The sequence below is a fragment of the Anopheles bellator genome, chromosome 1, assembly GCF_943735745.2.
Source record: "Anopheles bellator chromosome 1, idAnoBellAS_SP24_06.2, whole genome shotgun sequence".
Classification (NCBI taxonomy): Eukaryota; Metazoa; Arthropoda; class Insecta; order Diptera; family Culicidae; genus Anopheles; species Anopheles bellator.
Genome location: NC_071285.1, coordinates 57,059,339 through 57,083,209, shown reverse-complemented (window position 1 = coordinate 57,083,209; position 23,871 = coordinate 57,059,339). Strand labels below are relative to the sequence as shown.

At 52.1% G+C, this 23,871-nt stretch overlaps 1 protein-coding gene and 1 non-coding gene across 2 annotated transcripts; both read right to left on the bottom strand.

Annotated features, from left to right (window-relative positions):
• Positions 1 to 1,010: 1,010 nt before the first annotated feature.
• On the bottom strand, positions 1,011 to 13,495 carry LOC131205883 (inositol 1,4,5-trisphosphate receptor). Its single transcript, XM_058198176.1, has 16 exons — positions 13,395 to 13,495; positions 13,133 to 13,319; positions 11,008 to 12,918; positions 10,608 to 10,939; positions 10,236 to 10,534; positions 8,940 to 9,231; positions 8,225 to 8,735; positions 7,778 to 8,113; positions 7,011 to 7,715; positions 4,660 to 6,560; positions 4,401 to 4,563; positions 3,893 to 4,268; positions 3,490 to 3,827; positions 3,191 to 3,428; positions 2,481 to 3,142; positions 1,011 to 2,406 (listed from the first exon to the last, which is right to left on the bottom strand). The coding sequence occupies exons 1-16, from the start codon at positions 13,493 to 13,495 to the stop codon at positions 2,320 to 2,322; spliced, it is 8,439 nt and encodes a 2,812-aa protein (XP_058054159.1). The 3' UTR covers positions 1,011 to 2,319.
• Positions 13,496 to 20,085: 6,590 nt separating this feature from the next.
• Trnat-ugu (transfer RNA threonine (anticodon UGU)) lies at positions 20,086 to 20,158 on the bottom strand. Its single transcript has one exon. It is a non-coding gene; the product is annotated as a tRNA-Thr (tRNA).
• Positions 20,159 to 23,871: the final 3,713 nt, after the last annotated feature.

Genomic DNA, 23,871 nt, shown 5'->3' with positions numbered 1-23,871 from the left:
GGGGGGGGGGGGGGGTTGATTAAGCGAGAAAAGAAGAGATAAAAAATTAGTATTTAAAACAATAACAACCAAAAAACGTTCGTTCACCATGTCGCTAAAATGTCGCTTCGTTTATCGCCTAATCGTGATCGAGCTGCTAGTGTTCTGTGCCGCCAAGCGCGCTGCTATCCGCTGTCCTTTAGTATCTTTGTCGTCGTCGTCGTCGCCATCATCCTCGTAAGCCTTTTCTTTGTTCGGTGTTGATTTGCTCAACTTTATCACTAGGGCTTCTCTTTACAACCTGCTCCATCGTAAAGCTGTCGACACAAAAGTGTTGGGAACGAGGCGCGATGCAGAGCAAGCGTAATCACTGCTTGTGAGACGAACCAAAGATAAATGCAAAACATACAATTATTAGGAAAAAAAGGGAGTGAAATTTTAAAATGCCCTTTGTGGTTTTGACCAGAGAGTAGCCTCTCTATAAACAAAACGAATAAGGAAATCTCCATTTCGAGCCAATCGACCGCCAGCACGCAAAACATACACGGTGATGCTATTTAATAGCAGAAACAAAATCTATTGTGATTAATCCACTGCGCTAACAGTAGTCGACGTAAATGTAAGATGAAAGAAAGGGCAGGGCAGCACAAACAACAAATCAAACGGATGTCTAAGAAGTTTCCGTCGGTGCGGTAGAGTGGGTAGCAAATGAGCAAAGTGTTTAGTAGGCCACCGCGATCCGGAAGTACACAAAGAACACGACTGTCACATCCATCATTCATTAATTCGTCCTTCGCAACCACTCCAATCTGCCTGGTTCAGTGCGTGCTCCATATTTGCAGATTCGATTGAAAATACTACGAGCTACTCAATAAAAGTGAAAAGACGTATGTCGAATGTAAAACCATTAAAAAAGGTGTCTTATTTTTCGGCTCTCGTATTTCACTCGTGCACTTACCCGTGGTTCACCCGTCGTTTCATCCGTGGTTTGAAACAGAAGGGAGTTTATGTTGAAGAGTTTTGTAATTTTATTATACTTTTTTGAACGAGATAGCCACCGTCTGTGGCGTGATTCTTCCCTGCTTTAGTAACAGCTGATCTACTTGATTTTGCCCATGTTGCCAATGCCGATAACTTGTTTGAAACGTGAAATGCCTACTGCAAGGAGTGCTATTGTAACGGGGATCAAAGTAAACCTGTGCTGTGCAACGAGGCAAATGGGGTGAAGACTTATTGAATACCCAACGGCGACTAAATAGAGCGATCCATCAACGAAACAGTGGTGCAAATTTATTACGTTTCCAATCTTAGATGCGTTAAAGCTAAATACATCATAAATAGTTGTTGTTGTTTCTAATTTTACTCTGGCCAAAACCCAAACTTTTGTAGGGAGATTGAAAATCGAGACAAAGGCAAGGTAGTAAAAATATCACATAGCTTGATTCGATAGAAATGGGACTTTTTCTTTTCCAAAACGTGCCTCAAATCAAATCAGGATTCCGGGATAGCTCTAGGGTATTATCTATAACAGTTATTCGTTGCATACGCTGCGGTGCATATTGTAAATTTCACTGTGCTACGCATTAACGACTATAAAATGGAGATACAAAGACTTCAATGGGAGTGCAATCGAAAATTCCTTCATATTGCATGAGCAAACCGTTGAGTTAGACTCCATGAGTTTATTGTCCTACAGATTGATTGATAGAAAGGGGTTGTCGAATTGGAAAAAAGTCCTAGAAAGTCTCAGTCTGTCGGTAGAAGATAAGGTGGGAAATATTCACAGTTACATTTGGAGCCTCACGGAAAGAGAGAGAGAGAGAGAGAGAGAGAGGACATCGGTTAAGACAGCCAACAATTGGAGTGGTAGGAACAGATAAGAGATTGTTACAAAACGTATCCTAGACGAGTGAAATGTTTGACGACATCTTAGAGTTCTGTTAAACAGAATTGCAACCTTTTCGACCACTGATCTGTAACGGATTTATTTCTGTACACAACATGCTTACTAGAAGATCTGTCTCCCTGTCCCCGAATTGCATTTCTTTCTAAGAACTCACCCTTGGTGGCCAACTTGATAGAACTATGAAACTGTTGAAGAATATTGCAAACACGAAACATCCACACCCGATTCGAATCTTGAGCCTATTAGGCCCGGAACCAGAGCAAGGGCCTTAAACGTAACCCCATCGCCCACAATCAGCATTTTGCACGATTATCACAAATCTACTTCCCACGTGCAGCACAATTCCTAGTGTGACCCAGTGCCCAGTGTCCTAGTCCCCTCTAAGGCCTGCATCCTTGGCCGCCCTCATCGTCCGGGAGTGCGGCTGAAGAGCATCAGAGCTGGGGATAGAACTGGTACGACGTGGAGGTGGTTGGATTGAGCAGGGCGTGCCTCTGCCGTTGCTTGCGCTGCTCCGTCATCTGCCGGAGGAACCGAATTGGTAAAAAGGGGGACATTGAGACCCGAAAGCAAAACCCTGCAACGGAGTGCCTACCTTATTTTCCAGCTCCATAATCTGTGCCATCAGTTCGCGCACCGCAATGTGATTGGTTTCGAGCAGGGTCTTCAAACTGCGCAGCTCAATCTGTTCGCCATCGCCGTCGACGGCGGCCAGCGACATGGCGCGCAACCGTGGAAACCAGTCCTGTATGTTCGCTTTCACCATCGCGTGCACGTAGCTCTCGGGGCCGGTAAACTCGGTCGGGTCCTTCACCTTCACCAGCACGATAAAGTACAGGTAGTGCCACATGTTGTGCTCGTTTTTGATGTGCTCCTCGAAGCTGACCGTTTTGTTGTCAAACGCCGACCGATTCAGGCCGCACACGAAACACGTGTTCTTGAGGATCAGCTCCTTCTGCTGCTTTTCGCTTCTCAGGTCCGCAAACGTATCGATGATCACACCGAAGATCAGGTTCAGAACGATGATGATCACGATGAAGAAGAACAGTAGATCATAGATCACGCGCGGCACGAACAGCGTTTCCCGGCGGCTGGGCGCTCGAAGGATATCACCGATGCCTCCCCCATTCCGGAGGCCCTGATTCATCGTGGTAATGATGCACATGATCATCGAATCACAGCCGCGCTCCTTCATCTCCCCATCATCACCGTCAGCCCCCGGCGGAGTCGTCAGCTTGGCACACGCCTGCTGAACCACTTCGTCGACGATGCCCGCCGACGGTGCCGCCATGTGACTGATGGTGCTCGAGTCGGGAGACGAACAGTCGACCCCATCGGCGGACAACGTCGACCCCACCGTCGGGCTATACTCCTCGTCGACCGGTACCAGAAAATCGTCCCGGAAGAACATGTACCCGATGATGGAGAACATGTAGACCAGAATGAGTGCCAACACGGCGGTCAATATAATCGAACGCCCGTTTCGCGTAACGGATCGAATTACGTTTAGCAACGTTTCCTCACGGTACACCACATCGAACAGCTAGAAATACGGAAATCAGTTCAAAACATTGTGATTTCGTTGCGTCTCCCTCATTACCGACCAGAATGGAGAAGAAAAACGGATGCAGCAGCACACCGAACACGCAAAACAGCAGATAGAAGAAGTGGTACAGCAGCTCCGCATCGGTCACGATCGAAACGAAGTGTTTCTCGAGTGTCCCATAGTTGCCCATCAGACTAATGATGTGCACGCCCTTCATGACCACGGTGATGCACCCAAGCAGCCAGAGCGTCGGTTCCGGACCACAGGAAAAGATTAGCCGCAGAATCAGGGCCACCACGAACGTGCGGATGCCCGACTGACGGGGCAGCGTGATGACGATCGCCAACGAGACGAGCATAACGAGCCAGATGAGCGACGACAGGTGAAAGCTTAGCTCTGGAAGAAACAAAACCATTAGCCATCGACTGGCTAACGAGCCCCACCGCAGTCAGTCCACTAACCGGGGACAGCATTTTCGAACGGGTAAAAGAAGGCCACGATCAGGTTGATCAGTACGGCGAGATTGAAGAGAATCGTGCTCCACAGCGACATGTAGCTGCTGACCCAGAACAGGGCCGGTTGACCGCGCAGCTTCTTCTGCCACTTCATCTCGTTGAACATGGCCTCGTGCCGATCGAAAAAGTCGGCCACCTTGCTACCCTGGTCATCCCGTTCGGCCGTGTTCAGCACCCGGACCTTCGTGTCCTTCGTCAGATACTCGCAGATCTCCGGTATCGGAAACACGATCTGCTCCAGCGTGCGATCGTGGCGCACGATTTCGATCTGGGCCGTGTGCGTTTGGTAGTACAGCAGCGCTTGGTTGGTTTTGCTGTTGGCCTTGCTTACGCTGAGGCTGGACGTACTTTGAGCCGTGCTTGGAGCACCTCCACCGAGGCTGCCACCGCCCACTGTGGCCGGAACATTGAACGGTCCAGGGGCGCCACTGGCGGGCCCACCTGTGACCGCCACCGGTGTGGCCGTGCTGTAGCTGTCAATTTTGAGCAAGCCGGCCAGCTCTTTGTTGTGCTGCGCCAGCTGGTGGCACAGGATGTAGATGTTGTGACCGACCTCTTTCGGCGACACGCCAACATCATCGTCATCGTGCCCATCGTCACCGAGATCGTGCCGCAAACTGCCGTACCCATCATCACCCGCACCACCCGCGCCACCACCACTGCCACCACCACCTCCACTTCCGCCACTCCCTCCTTCGCTCTGGTTCAGCAGCATCAGAATGTTCTCGTCCTGATGGTACGCCCGGCACGCCACGTCCACCAGCTGCTTCGGGTTCATGTTGGCCAGAATCCGTTCCGCGTTCTCACTGTCACCACGCGACTCCATAATCGCGAGCAGCAGCTTCGAGGCGTTGTTTTTCAGTTCCAACACCAGATCCATCCGGTTCTTGCCGAGCGGATTGATGTCGTTCAGTATGAGCGCCGTGATGATGTCGAGACCGTTCGATTCGTGCGTCGCGATACAGTTCTGATTATCGTGGCACGGCCCCTGACAGTACTCGGTGAGCGTTTCCAGCGTCTGGTTAATCAGCGCCACATTGTTCTCGTTGATGTACAGTCCGAGCAGACCCAGCCCGCCCGTCGTCGAGCCGCAGATGCAGTCCAGGAACATGAGCGTCTCCGACACGAGATTGTAGTTCGTTTTGTTGTTCTGATTACGCAACAGGTTTTGCAGCTCCGGGTTGTGGTTCTCGCACAGAAGCTGCAAAAAGCGCAAGATCGGCTGCATCACGAGCACCTTGTTCGAGAGCTTACTGTTCTCGTCCTTGTCCTTGTGCTTCTCGAGCTTCTCCGCCAAAATGTCCTCCAGGGCCGAGCTGCCGATGCTCATGAGCGAACTTTCGTCCCCATTATCGGACCCCACACCGTCGGCGGTCGTGGCCAGACTGCGCGCGTTAATGTACGACTGTTGCGTCATCAGGGCCGCGTTCTGCAGTTCCTCCTTGAAGTCCTCCGTTATCACAATCCCGTTCACCTTGTTCAGTGCCTTGCGGTTCCCGATCTTGTCCAGATCCTTGCCTTCCGCCTTACTCTCGCTCGCCTTGTTCGCCGCCATATCGGACGTGTTGACCGTGACGGTCGATTTGATCTCCTGCTGTGCGTCCTTCATCTTGTCGAAGAACACTTTGAAGAACGATTGGCTCAGATCGTTACTCAGGAACTTGTTGTACATACCCTTCTGGATGATCGGGTTTCCGCCCTCGAGCAGCGCAATGCCCAGCTCGATCGCTTCCACGAAGATCGACGGCGAGTTGATCGATTTGATCACCAGCTCGATTACCAGATCGCTGGCACCTTCCTTGTCGAGATGGTTCTGCACCTCGTGTAGCGTACGGCCAGCCCGGATCAGATACTTCGCACCCGGCCCATGCGAAACGCTCGGCATCGCAGGACTAGCGGCACCACCGGCCACGATTGCCGGCTGTAGTATCCCACCGTGACCACCGGCCCCACCAGCGCCAATCGCCCCGGGAAGGGCTGCCAGCGGAAGCTGCACCAAGAAGTCGTTCCCAAAGTAGCGCTTCAACAGAATCGTCCTCAGATGATCGCCCTTGTCGCCGTAATCGCAATCGATCGTCATCATCTCCTTGAGCGTTTTCAGGATCTTTACGCACAGCTTTTCTTCCTTCTCTTCCAGCAACTTCTCGGTGTGCTTGATCAGGTGGCGGATAAAGTCTCCCGTTTCGCACTTTTTGCGCGACTCCGTGTTCGGCGGGAAGAGCAGCTCCGAGCGGTACAGGATGTCGACCAGCAGCGACTGTTCCGCCTCGACCAACGGTTTCAGTTTGTCCTCGAGCAGGGACACAATGTCCTGCAGCCCCTCGATGATGCTCCGATCCATGCGCATGATCTGCGACTGCGAGCGCTCCATCTTCGTTTGCTTCGTCACCAGCAACCACTTGCTGGTCTGGCGCGAAAGCATGGCCGTTTTGTTGAACATCTTCACCACCTGGTTCTCCAGGTCGATCGGTATCGCGATGCCGCGCGGTTTCGCCTTCTCCGACAACGTCCGGATGCAGTTCTCCACGTTGAAGCGCTGCGATGGCGACAACCATTTGCACTGCGTGAGCTTGAACGAGTTTTGCAAGATCTTCACGAAGATCAGCTGCCGTTTCTGTGAAAAGTTAGTTGAACGAACGAACGAATTAGTGGAGCCTGCAAAACGAACTTGTTTCTGTGATACGGACGATAGGGACGAGCGTAAAGGCGGGTTTTAGGTTTAGCAGGACAACTGGCAGTAGCAGTCTAGCGGTCGTACCGAACAAAGCGCAACGCGCGCGACTCTTGCCTGACTGAGGGCCAACTTTTTCAGCATCGGTAAACGAACATCGTTCAGGCTATTCTGCCGCAGAAGCCGCTTCATTTGATACCGCTGACCGCAAACAATACGATTCAGCTGCGCAGCCCACTCTTTACCCGGTCGCTCTTCTTCCGCCTCCGCCGCAGCCGGTGGTGGCTCTACCGAGCGCGAAAGCTTACGCACCCAAAAGTAGACCCACATTATGAACACTGGTATCGCGTGATCATTCAGATTCTATGCTGAAGACCTATGCCCGGTACTAACCTGCAAAGCGGTACTTTGGTCCGAGAACTGACTATTGAAGAAAGTGGTCAGTATGTTCATCACCTCGTTGCACACGTAGTTCTCGAGCTGGCGATTGGTAAACGAGCCCCCCTTCACCACGTTGTTGATGTCGATCAGGAACGATTTCTCAAACAGACACCACATGTGGTTGGACGAGTAGATCTCCTTCACTTCCACCTCCGTGTCGATGTAGCAGTGGCACAGGAAGTCCACGTAAGCCACCTTCACCTCGGGAATGCAATCCGGGTGCGAGATCATCGCCACGATGTCGTCCAGCGCCAGCAGACTGTTGCACTTGATCTCGGTGTACACGTTCTTGCCCATCGTGCAGCAGGCCAGCAGCTTCACGAGCTCGATGTGATACATCAGCGGGATCGGATCGGCCAGCGTACCGCTGCTGAAGTTGCGCATCTGATCGACAAAGTAGTTGAACGAGGCCTTATCGTTGTAGAACACGAGCACCTCTTCGCCCGCGTTCACCAGCTCCTGCATCACCATGTCCTGGCACTTGCGAATGAACTGATTCTCCGCCTTAATGATCGTCTGCAGGAACTTTAGATACTCCACGTGCCGCCCGTGGATCTCGACGCAGTGGACAAAGTGTTGCACCACCTTGTCGCTTACCTCGTTACAGAGGTTGAGATTGTCTTTGAAAATCGCACACACCGTTTCCGCTTCGAGAATCTGCAAAAAGGCCAAAGCTCGATTAAACGGCCCCTTCAATCGCACCACCCTCGTGAACCTACCCCCGGGTTGAGGAACAGATCGAGCTGCTTGTGAAGCAGAATCTGGTTCTGCTGGTTGCCGAGGCAAAAGTTTTGCAAAAACTCGTGCGCCAACCGCATCAGCTCGTTCATCCGATAGTCGTCCTTTTCGTCGTACGGAATCTGCAGCAGATCCAGGACAACCGTGTGCACACCCACATTTCGCAACAGGCGCTGCTCGTGCTTCCGGGGCTTCACGAACCCATCGGGGCCGATGGGCGTGACGCACAGTTTGTTCATGCGGATCAGAATCTGCTGGATCTTCTTGTACTCGAGGGCCTGCTCGGGGTTCAGCTCCGGTCCCTGGTCAAAGTTGAGCTGCGATTCTTGCTTCACCAGCTCCGGTTTACCCTTGGCCGATGTGCTCGACTTCCGTGGGCTACCACCATCACCCGATTCACCGCCCTTGCCCGCGGTACCGCCCTCGGCACCATCTCCAGCACCATCGCCGCTCAGCAGATCGTCCGTTTGTTTCGATTTGTACACCCAAAGTTCCGACTTTTCCACACTCTGGCGCAGCACGTCCAGATCGGATTTTATCTGTTTGTACGACTCGACATCACTGTCCGACACCAGAAGCTGCACCTGTCGGAACGCGTGCAACACCTCGTGGCGCTGGCTGAAGTGACGGAACAGCAGATGCAACGCACCGGACACCAGGGCCGGATACTCGTGCATGATCAGGTGGAGCAGGACGCGCAGGAACGTCCGGCCCCCTTGGCCGTCCAAATCGAGCGGATTGTAGGTATCCTCGGTGCACCCGAAGATACCCTCCGCCTGGTAGCCGATCGACTCCAGGTCAATGTTCTTCTGCCGCAGATTAATGTTCTCCGCCGTCGGTGGAAGCCCACCGACTGCCACTTTCGGTGGTCCTTCGGTGGGTGGACCCCCCTGAGATGGGGCGGATTTGTTGGGCAGCTCCGCAGCAGAACTTCCGTCGCTCGCTGACATGGTACCGTGCCCCTCGGAGGTTGAATCCGTTCCGGTCGTCTCGGTTGCGGAGCTGCTCAGTGTTAGCGACACTTCCGATGTGCTGTCTCCGGTGCTACTACTGTTGGCATCGGTCATGCTACTATCGGCCGGTGCTACCACCGAGACCGGTGGCTCCGGGGCAATCACGGTAGGCGGTGCCATAATTTGGGACGGAACGATCGCTCGAGCGTCCGTCGTGGTTTGCTCGTTTTCATCAAACTCACGCTTGAAGATCGACAGCAGGCAACTGATGCGATAGTCCAGGCGCACGTCCAGAATGAACTGCAGGATCTCGATAATTTTCAGCTTGGTGTCCATCACCAGCGGGTACTCTTTCAGTAGCTGCGAAACGGACTTGCGGTGCTGGATGGTCGGTGAAACGATGGCGGTCGAGATTGGGCCCAGTGTCAGGGACGTCATCACGGCGCCCATATCGCCAATCCGACGCAACACACCGCCCTCAGCTGCACGGAGTAGAACAAAACGGATTTTTAGTCCACAACTTCAGTGCTCGGAAGCAGACAGAACTAAGCGTTTGTTCAGCAGCATACACTTAACTGTTCGAATACAGATACTAAACTAAAAGAACTAAACTATGCTACATCCTAAAGTTGTACAAATATTGCAACAAAAAACCCGCACTACGCTCCCCGATTGCGTTGTACAGCGTCGAAAATGGAATTAAAAGTTGATTACGTTTTAAAGCTGAAAGCGGTAATTGAACTAATTGTAGCCCGCCCTGGAACTTCGCGGGGCGTATGCTGCTTTCGACGCTGGGCGTTATGGGTTTAACCCGTGTGTACCTACAGGGTGCGGTGCGTGTGTCCATCCAAATGGGTGCTTTTATTGCGCCACGAGGGTGACGTGCATTTTGGAGGTGGCGGGAGGTGTATTCAAAGTAATAAACAGAAAATAAACAAAATAACAACCATGAGCAAACGACAAACTGGGTAAACGAGGATCGGGGAGTAAAACCAAACCTAAACACACCAGCTCGGCTACATAGGAGAGTAGATCAGCCCCCGGGTGGTTCCCCTTTAACTTACCAATACCACCACCACCTGCTTTACCCTGATTAGTGACCGCTTCCGGGATGCTTCCGGAGCGCACTTTGGACGCCTTGGCCGCCTCGACGGCCGCCAGCGCGACCACGGTCGAGGCGGAACGATTTATCTTTTTCGGCATTCCGAAATCGGTCGTCAAAAGACAACCGCTGCTGCCGGTTGGCGTTTCGCTCGCCCCCTTTCCGGCCTCCGATGGGTCCGTTACGGCGATCGTGGGCGCTTCCTTTTCCTTTGCTGCATTCCAGACGGGCGAAGATGCAATTTGTAAACAAACAAAACCCAACAAAACCCAACCGCACCGCAACGGCAACGCGCTTCTAAGCCGGAGCCTTATGCTAATTAGAAACAAACATTGACGGCCAAAGCGTAGCCCAACCAGAAAGGGCCCAGAGGATCGCACTTACAATCGATGTGGCCGGTGGGAAGTCCGGTTCCGTCGGCCTCGCTGCTCGACACACAGTCCAGTATGTTAAGCAGCGTCTTCGTCAGCCGCAGCAGATCGCTGAAGCTGTAGAACCCGAAGTAGATCAGGTCGCGCGCCAACTTGACCACCTCGAACGTCAGCTTGTTTTGGTCCTGGTCGGCGAACCACATCTTCGACACGACGTGATTGCAGAGATAGTCCTCTACGAAGGCGATCGTTTTATTGAACCGGGCCCGAACGGCTTCCTTGTTGCTGTCCGGCTGCTTCTCGATGTCGTAACTGAGTGATTGGGAAGGTGATAAGATAAAACGGGACAGAAACCAGTCACCCACAGCCCGCTACACACACTTACTCGTTGATCGACATGACGGTCGGTATTTCGGACCATAGGCGGGCGTACTTGACCGGCGTGACCGGTTCCTGCGGGTCGCGATCGACGTGCAGGTGCAGCATCAGGCGGCAGAACGAGGCCCGCAGATCATACGGAACGGTCTTGTCGGACATGCAGCGCAGTATGAGATCGATATCGAGGTGGGGCGACAGGTTGTTCAGCGCCAGGTACTGCCGGTTGAGGCACATGTTCGAGAATAGGTTCAACTGGTGCCGATAGTAGTCCAGGATCGCGATATCGTTCGTGCGGCCAATCTTCAACCCCTGCGCCAACCGGCTCATCGATTTTGATAGCTAAAAAAAGGACGGATCGGTATTCAGCTACGGGTCAATGCATGTGAACGCCGCGTCCGGAGACTCACCGTCCGGTTCGTCCACATCAGCACCACCTCGTGACGCTTCTTGTCGTCCTTTCGCTTCGCTCCGTCAGCAGCTCCTTCAGCGCCGACCGGTGACGAGGGGCCAGTTTCGTCCACCTCGCGCAGTTCCGTAAACTCTCGGTTCCCGCGCTCCAGTTCACTCAGATACCCCAACGGATCGTCGTCGACTTCGCGCAGAAACGTTTCGATCAGTATGTCGGCGTTCTTCGAACTCAGCACACTCTTGCAGATCAGTTCCTGCGTGACCGCGATCGCTTTCTTATTCGAGACACACAAATCGGACAGATAGTCCAGAAAGCGTGACTGCCAGCTCTGCATGTTTTTGCGCACCAACCCGACGAACGTTTCGATCTCCGCGGCCGTGATGTGCTTCTCGAGCAGCTTCCGGTTGTTGTGCAGGAGCGCTGTGATCGTGTCCTCCGCCAGAATATCGTACCCGATCTGTTTCTGCATCAAACCGAAGTGCTTTGCGATGTACTCCTGGTTCTTGCGGTAGTCCTGCTGGCTGAGCTTCAGGATCCGGTAGCACAACCGGAAGATGTTCTTGAACGGGGCGTTCTTCGGATCGCCCAGCTCATCGATCCGCAGGAACGGCCCATCGTTCGTTTTCGTCTCCTGGAACGGCCCCTGCAGGATCTTGAACAGCTGCTTCAGGATGTACTGCTCTCGCAGCAGCTTCTGGCGGTCCCGGTTCGGGTTGTTGATCGTCAAGTCGAGGGCGTCCGACTTGTTCTGATCGTTCTCCTGGCCCGCGATGAAGAACACAATGTCCTGCAGTAGGGCAATCAGCGAGCGTCGCTCGTTCGACGAGATCGTCCCGTTCTCGAGTTTCGTGCTCATCGCCAGCAGCAGCTTGCAGGCATCGTTGGCAAAGTCGAGATCGCGCACCTCCACCGGGGACACCGGGATCAGCTGGAACGCCTCCTTGTCCTCCTTGATCGCCGAGCAGCCCACCTTCGACATCACCGGTTTGTCGTCGTCGATGTCGATCGGCACGGACGTGGCGTGGACCCAGGTGTTCGAGCAGAGGTGCCGCAACCGGACGTAACTCGACTGTGGCACCAGTCCCTCCGGCCGAGTGATGGTCGTCGAGTCCAGCTCAAACACCGACGCAATGTCGGTCGAGTGTGGAACCGGTACGAGCCGGAACGAGTCCCCACCGGCCGGATGGCTAGAGCTGCTAGACTTTTCCGTGCGCGAAATGTCCTCATCGATCTCGGCCGCCAGGTAGTAGCCCGTCGCGAGGTGCTTGAAGCGAAACAGTGAGTTCCAGTGCCCTGCGCCGCCCCGGCAACTGTCATGCTGGACCACTTCCACCTCCCAGAGCGCCTTGCTGCTGGTGGCCGCCGTCGCACTGCTGCGGCCGGTCGTGCGCAGAAACACGTGCTGGTGCTTCTTGTATTCGTCCATCGTGAGGAACTTTTCTTGCTCGGCGTGAAACAACCGCACCACATCGCCCCCCTTCAGGACGTCCTCCTGGTTCTCGCGCTGCTCCATGAACAGCGTGATCTTCCAGGAGGTGGACGAATTCAGCACGTTCACCTCCTTGCTGCCCGGGTTGTCCGGCAGCTCGTAGGTGGCGGCCACGTGCAGATTTTGCCGATTCGCGTTGACCGGCTTCAGGATCACCTTATCGCTTACCACGACGTTATCGCCGGCCGAGCGCAGCTTGTAGAACGGCATGATGTAGAACCAGGAGCCCTCGTTACCGTTCGCATCGAGATAGACCCGCATCGCGTTCTTCTCCAGCAACGCCGGCAACCGGATGTTGACCGTGACGTATTTGTTTGACTTCAGGTGCAGCAACTGCACCACGCTGCCATACTGCACGACCGTCCCGAGGAGCTTCTTATTCTCGGACTCATTTTGCTTCTTCTCGATCTCCGCCGCGTGCTGCAATCGAAGGGTTTCTGATTAGCGCATCGAACGTGATCGAAACACGATTCGCGATATGCTCGGGTTCTCACGATGAGACCATTAAAAATCTATTCGCCATCACGACAAAGTAATTAACAAGCGTCAGCCAAATTGGGGGCAATCGTGACACTTTCTCCAAGTGGCCCCAATCGACATGAAAAGCAACAAGTTCTGGCGAAGGGGAACCTACATGCAATCGTTTCAGCAAACTGGTGTCGGTGTTCGCGGTGGTGCTCTGTTTGGCCGCCTTCCAGAACTGCTTCTGGGCCGAGTAGCGGTTCATGGGACAGATTTTGATGAGACAGTCGCGGAACTTTTCCGGCGGATCGTTGAGGTCGCCCGCGGCCGGACACACCACCACCCGGTCATCGACGAGGCTACGGAGAGAGGCGCGAAGGACGACATCCGTTATCCAGTGGCGGTATGGGTCAAGGTCCGCCAAATTGACTTACCCGAGGGTGCTGAGAAACCCGGACACACTGCCCTCCGAGTAGAGGGACACGATGTCGCCCAGATGCAGAAAGCTAACCGATCCCATCGTACCGTCCCCCATCGTGCTGCCGTCTATTGTTGTCTTTTCGTTGGAAAATTTACTTTACCCTTTCTGGCCCCCTTCCGTGCCGCTAGTGCCCCTTCCGGTGCCAAAAAGGGTCGATAAATCTTCCAACAAAACCTTCGGCGGGTTTTGTACGCTGAATCCTTTCGCGAATCCGCCGGGCGAAACCCTTGAACAGTCTCTACCACTCGCAGTTGCTCAGACACTTAAACCTAGCTTTTGTGCGCTCGGCGAGACCAGCACAACGACGGCGAACGGCCACTCGCGCTCCGACACCCTCTTCTACTAACGGCCCGAGGAATGAGCTCTTTCAAGTGCTCGAACATCTGGAAACGGAGAGAAACAAAAGCGGTTTTCGAATTAGCACTACGGACGAACGGACACTGCACAGCGCAGCGCAGTGGAGAAGTGCAGAGTTTCCACGAACTACGGTACACGGGCGATGATGCAGCTGCACTTGCCAAGTGCCGGAGCAGAGAAAGGAAAATTGCTGCCGACGGCGAGAGCTACGGAGCGTCCAAAGCGTTCCGGCTACGAAGAAGAATACGACAAAACGGCACCCTGAAGCTTAGTTGGATATCGCGCCCGCAGCGGCAAAACGATAGACATCAGGCCGTAGCAGATCAAACGTTTTGTTTTTGTTTTGCGGTAATGAACCAACTCTATTCTGGTGTTTGCCACCGAGTGTTGTACCGTCCGGAGGAGAGTCACCGAAAACCCGTGCTTCACTTCACACATCGCACCTTAAAAATAAAAGTAAACCGCAAGCCGGATTTTCCACCGCCAAAATGACGGTGACGATGCGGGCCAATATGTTTCGCTTCTTTCGATTTCGGACCAGCGAGAACGCCAATCGGTTTACGGCGCCCCCCTCTCTGTGCTACAGGTTTCGAAGCAGACAATTTATGTACCAACATAAATAATATTTTGGTGTACTTTTTGTTTACCTTACAATTGCAACATTTGTTTTGGAGTTAATAAATAATTCGAACCGGCGCAGTGCTTCGAATAAATTTGAAGCCAGTTATTTATAATCTAGCAACCATTGCAGTTGCCCCCGGAAAAACCAGTCCGAAAGAAACAGAACATTACCTCATCCCGGTTCGATCTAGTCACCATAGTAGTGGAATTTTATCTTCCCCGTTAACCCGTTGTGAGAAATCGTGAGCATCTTATTTTAACAACTGTTAAATCCATCCCTTTGCTAAATATTAACTGAGTCTCTGATTAAATCAATGGGAAATAGTGGCTTGTTGAATACACATCATCAATTAAAACTCCATCTAGGCTAAGGCAAAGCCGTCGCACACCAGCATCGCGCGTTGGCACGTGAACAGCAAAATAAATACGGCGGTGAGAAACAGTATTTACCGACCGACGGAGTCGCCCCAGCATCACTTAGCGCTTAGCGCCTTTGAAGGAAACTCATCACTCCCCCTCGGGGAGAACCTCGGGGATGCGTTCGGTATCGCCCACCGTGTAATCGTATGCGCATGAACCTGCATAAATTACGGTCAAAAACCCACGTAAACTGATCGTTCACCTTACAACAGTGTGTCCACCACCGTAGGAGAACGTAATGGTGTTCCTTGCCCAAGATAGCTCAACACGAGCCCACGATAATATTAACGTACCGATGAAAACCGACGAAACACGGTCTAGAACAAACATCCGATTGTTGGACGATTTGAAACCTTGGATAATATGAAACCGGGTGCCGGGATGCGTCAGAAGGGGGGTCAATTAATCTGTGCGAGAATTTTTCGGTTCACGCACCAGCGATGGACGATTACCCACCAGTGATCCGGTTGGATCCGAAATATATTACCAAAATGGCGCGAGAGATTCACCTTTTTGCTCTCATAAGAACTCTGCTATCCTGCTATCCACATTCCGGCCTATCGGATTTCAATCGAGTCGGGTCTAGTTGTAAACACACAAACGAGAGTAAAAGTTATCGATATTTCCCGTTTCCACGTACCCACGCAATCGAGCAGGTTGCAAGTGGAGCTGTGCTGTGCCTCGTATCGTGTGCTTGGTACGAAAACTGGTCCCCAGTGGGCTGCTCCGCCCAGCAGAAATCAAATCCAAAATAGACAACCGAAACGTGGCCGTGGGGTGGTGGGAAATCTTCACGGTCCTACTCTGCGCTCTTCGCACCAGTTCCGTCGCATTGGTCCACGGGTTCTCCGCACTCGAACCGACGGCAGTTCGTAAGGCAAATAAACATTGTGCCAACCACGTTGGCGCTGCATGACATCATGTCGTTTATGTTGGAGATGCTGGTGGTGCTGGCTGCTCGGTGCCGGCTCGCCGCGGGAAACCAACGGGATGTGTGTGGCCGCGGGCCAGACTGCCGGGGGTGGGTCGATCAATTGAATGTGATTGTGCTAATCAATCTGGTTTTCGAACGGGGTTCACTTGGTCGCGGGTTTGCTTTCTTCGAAAACATAGGCCGAACGTTTCCGAACCTTTTTCACACCGTTTCGTAGTCGAATAATTCCGGTACGAAAAGCTTCCTGGCCTTGATTTTTTGAAGATGATATTTTTTTGAAGATACTTTTTTATTATTAAGTATTATTTTTGCCCAAATTGGTGCCTCATGTGAGAGAAATTTAAGGATAATCCACTCCTCCATTAAGCCACTCAGCGACGATGGAGACGCATGGTGGTTCTCCAAAAATGCGCCAGTCGATGTTGTTTGCAAACTGCAAAACTGTCCACCATCATCATCCCAGAGCATCAAGTGACCTCATTTGGCCCTTGGTCTTTCATCCTTCGTTTTAATCTATCTGAATCGAGTCGAAATGAAGGGATGTCCCCGTTCGGTCGGACCCAATAAAACCTCATCATCGACTGACAATGTCGTCAATTGGAACGGACAGTAGTGTAGCTCGACGACTGGCTGTTAATAAATTATTCCATATTCCGAGAGGTACGTCTCGTTGGTTCGTTCGTGCTTTGAGCAAATGGACACACAGAGAACAGCAACATGTTTGCGAAGCCTTTGGCCACTGCACGAGGTAATGAAATGAAACACTACAGCATTCCAGCATGTGTACAGGAACCGTTAATCCTTTTCGTATCCAACACTGTCAATGGCTTAACACACATTGTTTCTCAGAATATGGTACGGTCTGTTTGGCCATTGTCTCGTACAGAATGCCCCAGCAATAGGAGGCTCTAACCGTCGATCGAGTGTTCCACAATCATTCGCCTATGTCTAATTGGCATTTCCGTATGGTTTCCGTATTTATGCTCCGTTACGCCACACCATGCCGTCGTTCGTTAGCCGAGGCAAAGAATGGCAAGAAACCGACCCAACTAATGGCTACCTTGCCGCCGGTGGCGTTTCGTTTTTCGCTGAGTGCCAGGCCATGGGTTTGACTTTCTGCTTTGAACGGATAAGAATGTTTGCACCGCCCTAGGTACCGGGACCGGGAGCGCGTACAATCAGCATAAAATACATAAGCGGAGAATGGAACAGGTTTTGCTGGGCTTTGAGCTGTCAAAAGAAGCATAGCCACCCGTCCGGTTGGCGTGTGCCGCTATGCCAGCGACATGGCGCCCTTAAAGAGGCCCTACGGTGCCCCGATGCGTGTCCAGCTCTTCAGTGTGGCTATAATCACTGTTTCGCATTCGCAACTCGACGAACGGCGAGAGGATAGTGTGTCACTTTCCTGTGTTCCCCAGAGGGGCCCATAGCTAATAGGTAACCCAACTCTCTACTTCATCGGCCCCAGGAACCACATCAATCTGCGTTCATAGCAGGCCAGCGTCATGACGGAATGTCCGGTCGGTATGCAGCGGACCAGAAATGACTGGACTCGGCCTCGGCTCGTCAGGAAGCCACGTCAGTGTGGACCGCACCATCCATCGACCAGCAAAACATGGCACCCAGAGGTGATAACAATGTCTCAATCTAGTCCAGCCGACGTGTCCGACTCCGTGTCCGGAACGGAGCAACAGGAAATCACACGCCACAAGTTCAAAGACAACCGACACCGGGGCACACGCGGGGTGGCGAAAAAAGGCATCCCCGAGGACAAATCATGATTACGTGACCGGTGAGGGTTGTACACCACCGGGAATGTATGTGTTGCGGAGTGATCGTGAAATGAAGCCGGACCCCTGGGAGGCCTGGGGGCGAAGGTGTTCGTTTTCGAGAATGGGCGTCACGCCGTTCCCTGAGGGCGCTCGTTGTTGGTGCTCTTTCTCGTGCTTAATTGCTTCAGTGAGCCGTAAATGAAACCATTACGCTGCCGATGTGTGATTTAATTCCATTTCAAGCACATAATTAAATAAAATTGGTCCATCATTTGAAGTGAAGATTTGTGGCTTGTACACGTAATGAATCGATTCATGTCTCAATAAACATGAGTTGAATGAATAAAAAAAAAGCAAACAACTGGCTCAAAAAATGGGAAGAAACGCATCGATCCGATCCGGAGGTGGATTATAATGAATGGCCAATAACCGTGCAAAAACCGGCCTTCGACAGGGGAGACAGCAGTTGGTAGATAAAATCGACAAGCCGACAGTAATGGAAACATCGTAAAACTCCTGGCGATTCACGTGCGCCACATTAAACGCCCTGTCAACAGCGGCAAACAAGGCCTTAATTTATGAGCCGCTTTAACTCGAAAATGCTTCTCGTGTTTCACGAGATAGCGGGACCCACAGCCCACCACCACCAGCCAGCATAACTCGGCTTGTGTGCCGCCGCCGCCACTGCCGCCGTGTGATAGGAGAGCGCGATAATAAGCCACTCATTTCTCATTCTTCCGCCGCGCATAAATCATACCTTAGACAGTTGAACGACGCCCGGATTTGAAAGTGAATGCGATCCCGATACTCGATCACCCGATTTCCGAGCTTGCCCGAGAAGAGGTCCGCCGAGAGGACCATATGTTTCAATGACTCATCGTTTATTAATTTCGTTCGCATCGCAATCCAACCCCGGTGGAACTTTGCTGCCGGAGCGAGTTGATTGCGCATTGTTTTGATATCGGCCGTGGACACACCACTTCGGTATGCCAACCACGTATGTTGCTCGTCATAGTTTCGTTCCAAGGTGCAACCCGTAACTCCGAGGCCGAGGCCGTGCAGCGAACAAATTTGCGTTCCAACGTTCTCTGTATGCCATCGGCACGGATGGTGAAAGTGAACTCATCGTCGTACTTCATAATCCGATCGGCGAGCTGATTCCGAAAAGCTAAGCGAAAGTAAAAGTAATCACGGATCCGAGTCGAGCCGGCTGGGTTTTTTCGGCGGTACGACATGGGAACTTCGGTTTGGGAGTTTTTATTGCAGACTTTTTACAAACACAACATAAGTCAACATGCTTCTCCCTAAGCTCCGCGCTCTTTGCAATAAAGGCCCGATCGTGCCAGTAAAATTCATGGCCACGCATTTTTTCATGCGATGTTCTCCAGTTTGCCACCGCAGCAGCACCACTTCAATCGATCGGGCACAAAGCACCGTCACCCTCACCGCCAGACCAGCCAGTACCAGAACCGCCACCGAAAAATTGCCGCCCTTTTCTTAGCTCTGCTTATCGAAATGCAAACAAACAAACAAACCATCGCCTGCGCGGAACGCGTCTTGAATGCCGCGAAATTGGAACGCACCTTTCGGGAGAGGACCGCACCATAGGCAGGGGCGAACGGGTGCGCACAAACATCTTGGCAGACATAAGAATAAAAAAGGCGGCAAAAGATGCGAACCACATTCACGCGTTCATGGCCATGGCAGCGGGCGCGGTGTGCCTGGCGATGGTAACGTCGGTTTACCACTGGCCTGTTGGAACTGGTCGGCATTTTTACTCGACCACAGGAATAAGTACCGACCGTTTCGAGGCCAACCGATAATCGATGAATCTTTAAAGAGTTCCTATGTGGGTTTGCTGGATAATTTTGCTTCCCTTACATTTCAGAATCGATACCACCCTGTGTCCAGCGTTTAGAGAAAGAACAGCCGAACTGCCAGAAAAGTCAACCAAATTATGCCGTCACTTTACTTCGCAGCAATCGAAGTAACCAGCGGTAAAAGACGGTAAAAGTTTGCTGACAAAATGGCGACTAAAGCAACCTCCTGGGAAATGGGCAAACTTCGTTTGCTCGTCGAGCAGAGTAGGCGGCAAGAAAAGCCAAAGTGTCTCGTGTGCTTCGAGTTTCGCAGAATTCTTCAAGAAACCATCATTTCTCGTTTGTTTGTGGTTTGACGAAATGTTACATTTTACACCGAGTGTTTTAGCGTGAAACGAAGAACAGATGACTTTAGACATTAATTATGAATGCCATCATGGAATCCTCTTTCGAACGTTGATTAGCACTTCGTCCAGTGAACTTCTAGAAGCTATCTAAGTCGTTTGAATACCGAGCGAATGCATCATTAATTCATGCAAATTACACGGAAATTACGGGCAATTAGTTGTCTGTGAGAAATGATTGGCAAAAAGGAGTTCTTGTTGGCGCGTTTCCCTGTTGCCGTTTTGCCACCGATCCGCGATCGATAAGAATCCTCCCATCACCTGGATAATAAAAAATCACCCAGCTTTCATTTCAGGAACCAGGGGGGGTTGCTGCTGCCTCCTGTGAGAATCGAACTCACGACCGCTGGTTTACAAGACCAGCGCTCTGCCAACTGAGCTAAAGAGGCTCCGATGGCACCGACGCGCCCGGAGACGAGCGGTTTCCGAGCTCCAGCCACGAAGCTGGCTCTCATTTATCCAAACCCAAAAACAAGAAGCAAAAAAGGGTTTCTACTCTGTGTAGCTGCAGCTGTGTCTGTGTGTGGCTTGGCCTTGGCGCAACAGGGCGGCCTCATCTCGTTTTCGACCCGATGATTCGGGTCTCGTGCGCTATCCGACCGCCGATCATCGACCTTAGAGGACAAGTTCTGAATTTCAAACTGTTGAGCGATGAAGTGCACCGCAAACGGGTCACCGACAACAGGTCAATCGCGCGATAGGACGAGGACATTAGAAACATGGCGTTAAAATATGGCGAGTAGACCGAGCGTTTAGATGTTAATGTCCTTCTGGAGTATTTCAAAGGCCCACGCTCGTAAACGAGCCAGTTGGCGGCCACTTACGCCCTTGAGAGAGTCGGATGGCGAAATAAAGTAATAATCGTACAATGGAGGCGGGGGGAGAGGCCCATCTTTCAGCGCATACGGAGAAAGGCGCGGACTTTCTTCGCCGCCGAAAAGGTCACATTATTGCCTCGAGGAATGGGTCTTGAAAGAACAGTCGGGCATATTGTGTGCGCTTGTGAAATTGTCCCCATTCCGAGGCCGTCAAAGTAACGAGCTGCGAGAAGCGAACGAAACATTGGCCTGTCCAACACGTCCCCCCACGCCGTGGCCAATATCGCGGGATCCGAACGGAACGTACGTTTTAAGCAGAAATGTATTTTTCCAATATTATACTGCATTAAAAATTCATCCAAAAGTCTCAACTCAACTCAACTCAAGCGAGAAGCATTCAAAAAGATTATGCCGGAATCTGTCCCTGGACCATGCAACGGAATGTGAAGTCAATCGTCGTGGTGCATAGCAGCGAAACCCATTGACCCGCCCCGACAGTTCAATTTGTCGAAGACAATCAATCTGTTCAATCAATTTTCGAAGACAAATTGATTTACAAAGGAACTTTAAGTTCACTTTTTCGATGGATTGAATTTGTTTTACGCTTACGCTATGATTCTCTTCAGACCTTAAGCTGCATATATTGATCTGTTTTAGGGTGTAATTAAGAATGCTTAAAGTGAATTCATGCGACATGTTGCGGCACTATCGTCCGATTTAATCACAGCTTTAATCGAGGACCACACAATACTCGCCCCGAAAAGGGGCCACTGCCATCGTGTATGTTTCACGTTTAATGTAAACTGCCGCACGATGGCGGTGGTCGTTAATGTTCGTTGGCCACTATCTATGGTGCGGGCCAATGCAACCGAAACATCGATACCGATCAATATGCAGGCGGGTGAATATTATCGATTTGCTACCATCCCGGACCGCGGTTCATTTGTGTGCCTTTTTGTTACGTCGCGTGGCGTTGTGTTCGATCTCAGTAAATGGGATGCAATCGGCGAGATTGTAAGCCACCCGTGAACCGGGATCAGCGTGAGCGAAGTTTGTTATCACCGAGGCCGTTCGTGATCAGCTGGCAGCTAGTTGCATTTTTTGTAGTGCCCCGCACGAAGGCACCAATACAAACGCAACCGCAAGCTTGTTTGACTTTGAACTTCGACTTTAAACGACGCACACGATGGCACCACTCGAAGTGATTAGAAAATGGCCCGATCCGCCATCGCCCGGGGGCGCCGGGACAGAATAAATGGAGTGCAAGTGAGTCGATGCACAACCGGCCCCAACAGGCACCATCACATCTCTCGATCGACGATCGCGAACCAACACAATGGCGTCTCAATAACGGGTCCATGGCGTCTTTGATCGGTCGCTCCGTCGGCGACAAATAATGTGCGCACTCTGCGATAATGATTGTAATTATGGGGCAGTAAACAAACGGCGGCCTGAGGCGGTGGTCCCGGCGGTGATGCTGTGAATGCAAAATGTGTGCTTCCAGCTCCACCGAAAATGCTTTGCACTTTGCAACGGGATTCCCGCCTTAGGTGGGAGCCACATTCCTTTCCAGAAAAACCGGTTGCAGTTTCGATCTCGCATTCTAGGGCACCCATCGGTAGCAAATTTTTCTTTTGAATCAATCTATTTGCAAACCCAAAACAGTTCCGGAACCCGCAGAAGGACGATCGGGATCGGGAAATTCAACACGATGAGAAGTGTTTCTTTTCTGTTACATGGAAATGCCACATCGGAGACGCGCGTGATCAAAATACGAAAAGCGTCATTAGTGTGTCACACAGCGAACGTGCTACGTGGGACACGGACGGAGTTTTCCTTTCCGGGTGTGTGCTCCGAGAGGCTGTGTGCCCTGGAAACCGGAGCCTGTGGCTCGGCTGACCATGGTGGCACGGTTTCGATTTCCTACACCGAGCGAGCCACGGAACGCTCGGGACATTGTGTGGCTTTCGGTGGCTTTCAGCTAGTTGGTGCCCATCTCGGGCACGATGCTTACCTTTTCAAGAACTTTGTCTTCGTAGAAGACCCCCTCCCGTACGCATGACGTAACTATGCGGCCCCACTTTCGGGGACCTTTATTAGCGTCCGTCCCGCTGGGACCAATAAAACAGGCTGTTGGGTAGAGTGTTACTTAATGGGTTTCGTCTCCAACCGAACCGGAACAGAAACGAATGGAATAAGTTGAAAACTCACTCACCTGTGTGATACGATGAGCCCGCCCGGGGGCACCACGTTTCGTGACGCGCGGGCCACGAATTGGGGGGTTGCCGCTTCCGACTAGCTTTCCGAATGCCAGCTCCCGGAAAACCGAAATTTCGAACCGAATTGAGGCGCCGTTACGAAGAGGTGACGACCCGGCGCTAATGAGCGGATAAACAAACGGATCGACGGCCACCGAAACGCACATTGACGCAAAAGCGAGCTCACTCGCGATCGAGCGGGTTATCGCGGGCTCCCCACGATTGGCGTGCCGGTGGAGCGACGAACAAAACACAACGCAGGAAGCACACACGTGTACGCACACAGCCACACCGCAGATACGCCCTACACATACGCCGCTATTGGGGTGCCTTCGATTCCGAGATTCCGGTACCGATTGCAATAGAACGTGGCTCATTCACCTTCACTCTCTCTCTCTCTCACACGCAGCCGTCTCGCTCGCACCTGCCCCCGTGTGCTTTTCCCGGCCTTCTTCGATTCACCCTGCTGCAGCTTTCGCGGAGTGCGGTCACTTCACTCTTTCTTTCTTTCTCGACTCGCCCCTCTCACTCTCGCACGACCCTGATCCCTGGACAAGTTGAGGCTGCTCTTCTTCTTCTTCTACTTTTCGGTGACCGCTTCACTGGGGATGCTGGCACTGGGGATCTTTTCTTGGTCAAAGACGTGAAGCTTTCGTTTGCCCTCTCCGTTTTCATGCACAATTGGCACAAAATTGGGCTTACTTGTCGCTTTCGGCACACCTGGCGATCCAAGTAAGCTTTCTGCTTCTTCGAATGACCCGTAAAACTAACCAACAGCCACCGCGGGGTCACGCCGCAGCGGTGTAACTTTACACACAACACCCAAGAACAGCACGCACATTTAACTTCGGGGCAGACTTTTGCGTCAAAAGCCCGTCCGCTGGCTAGCCGCGGAGTTGAAGCACCTTTCCCGACCGCAAACTTCCAGGTGCGCTCGTAAGAACTCCTGCACCGCCCCACCACCACTCTGAATCCGCAACTTGCGCGAAAAGTACGCAGCGAACGAAACGCATCCGCTCCCTTTGA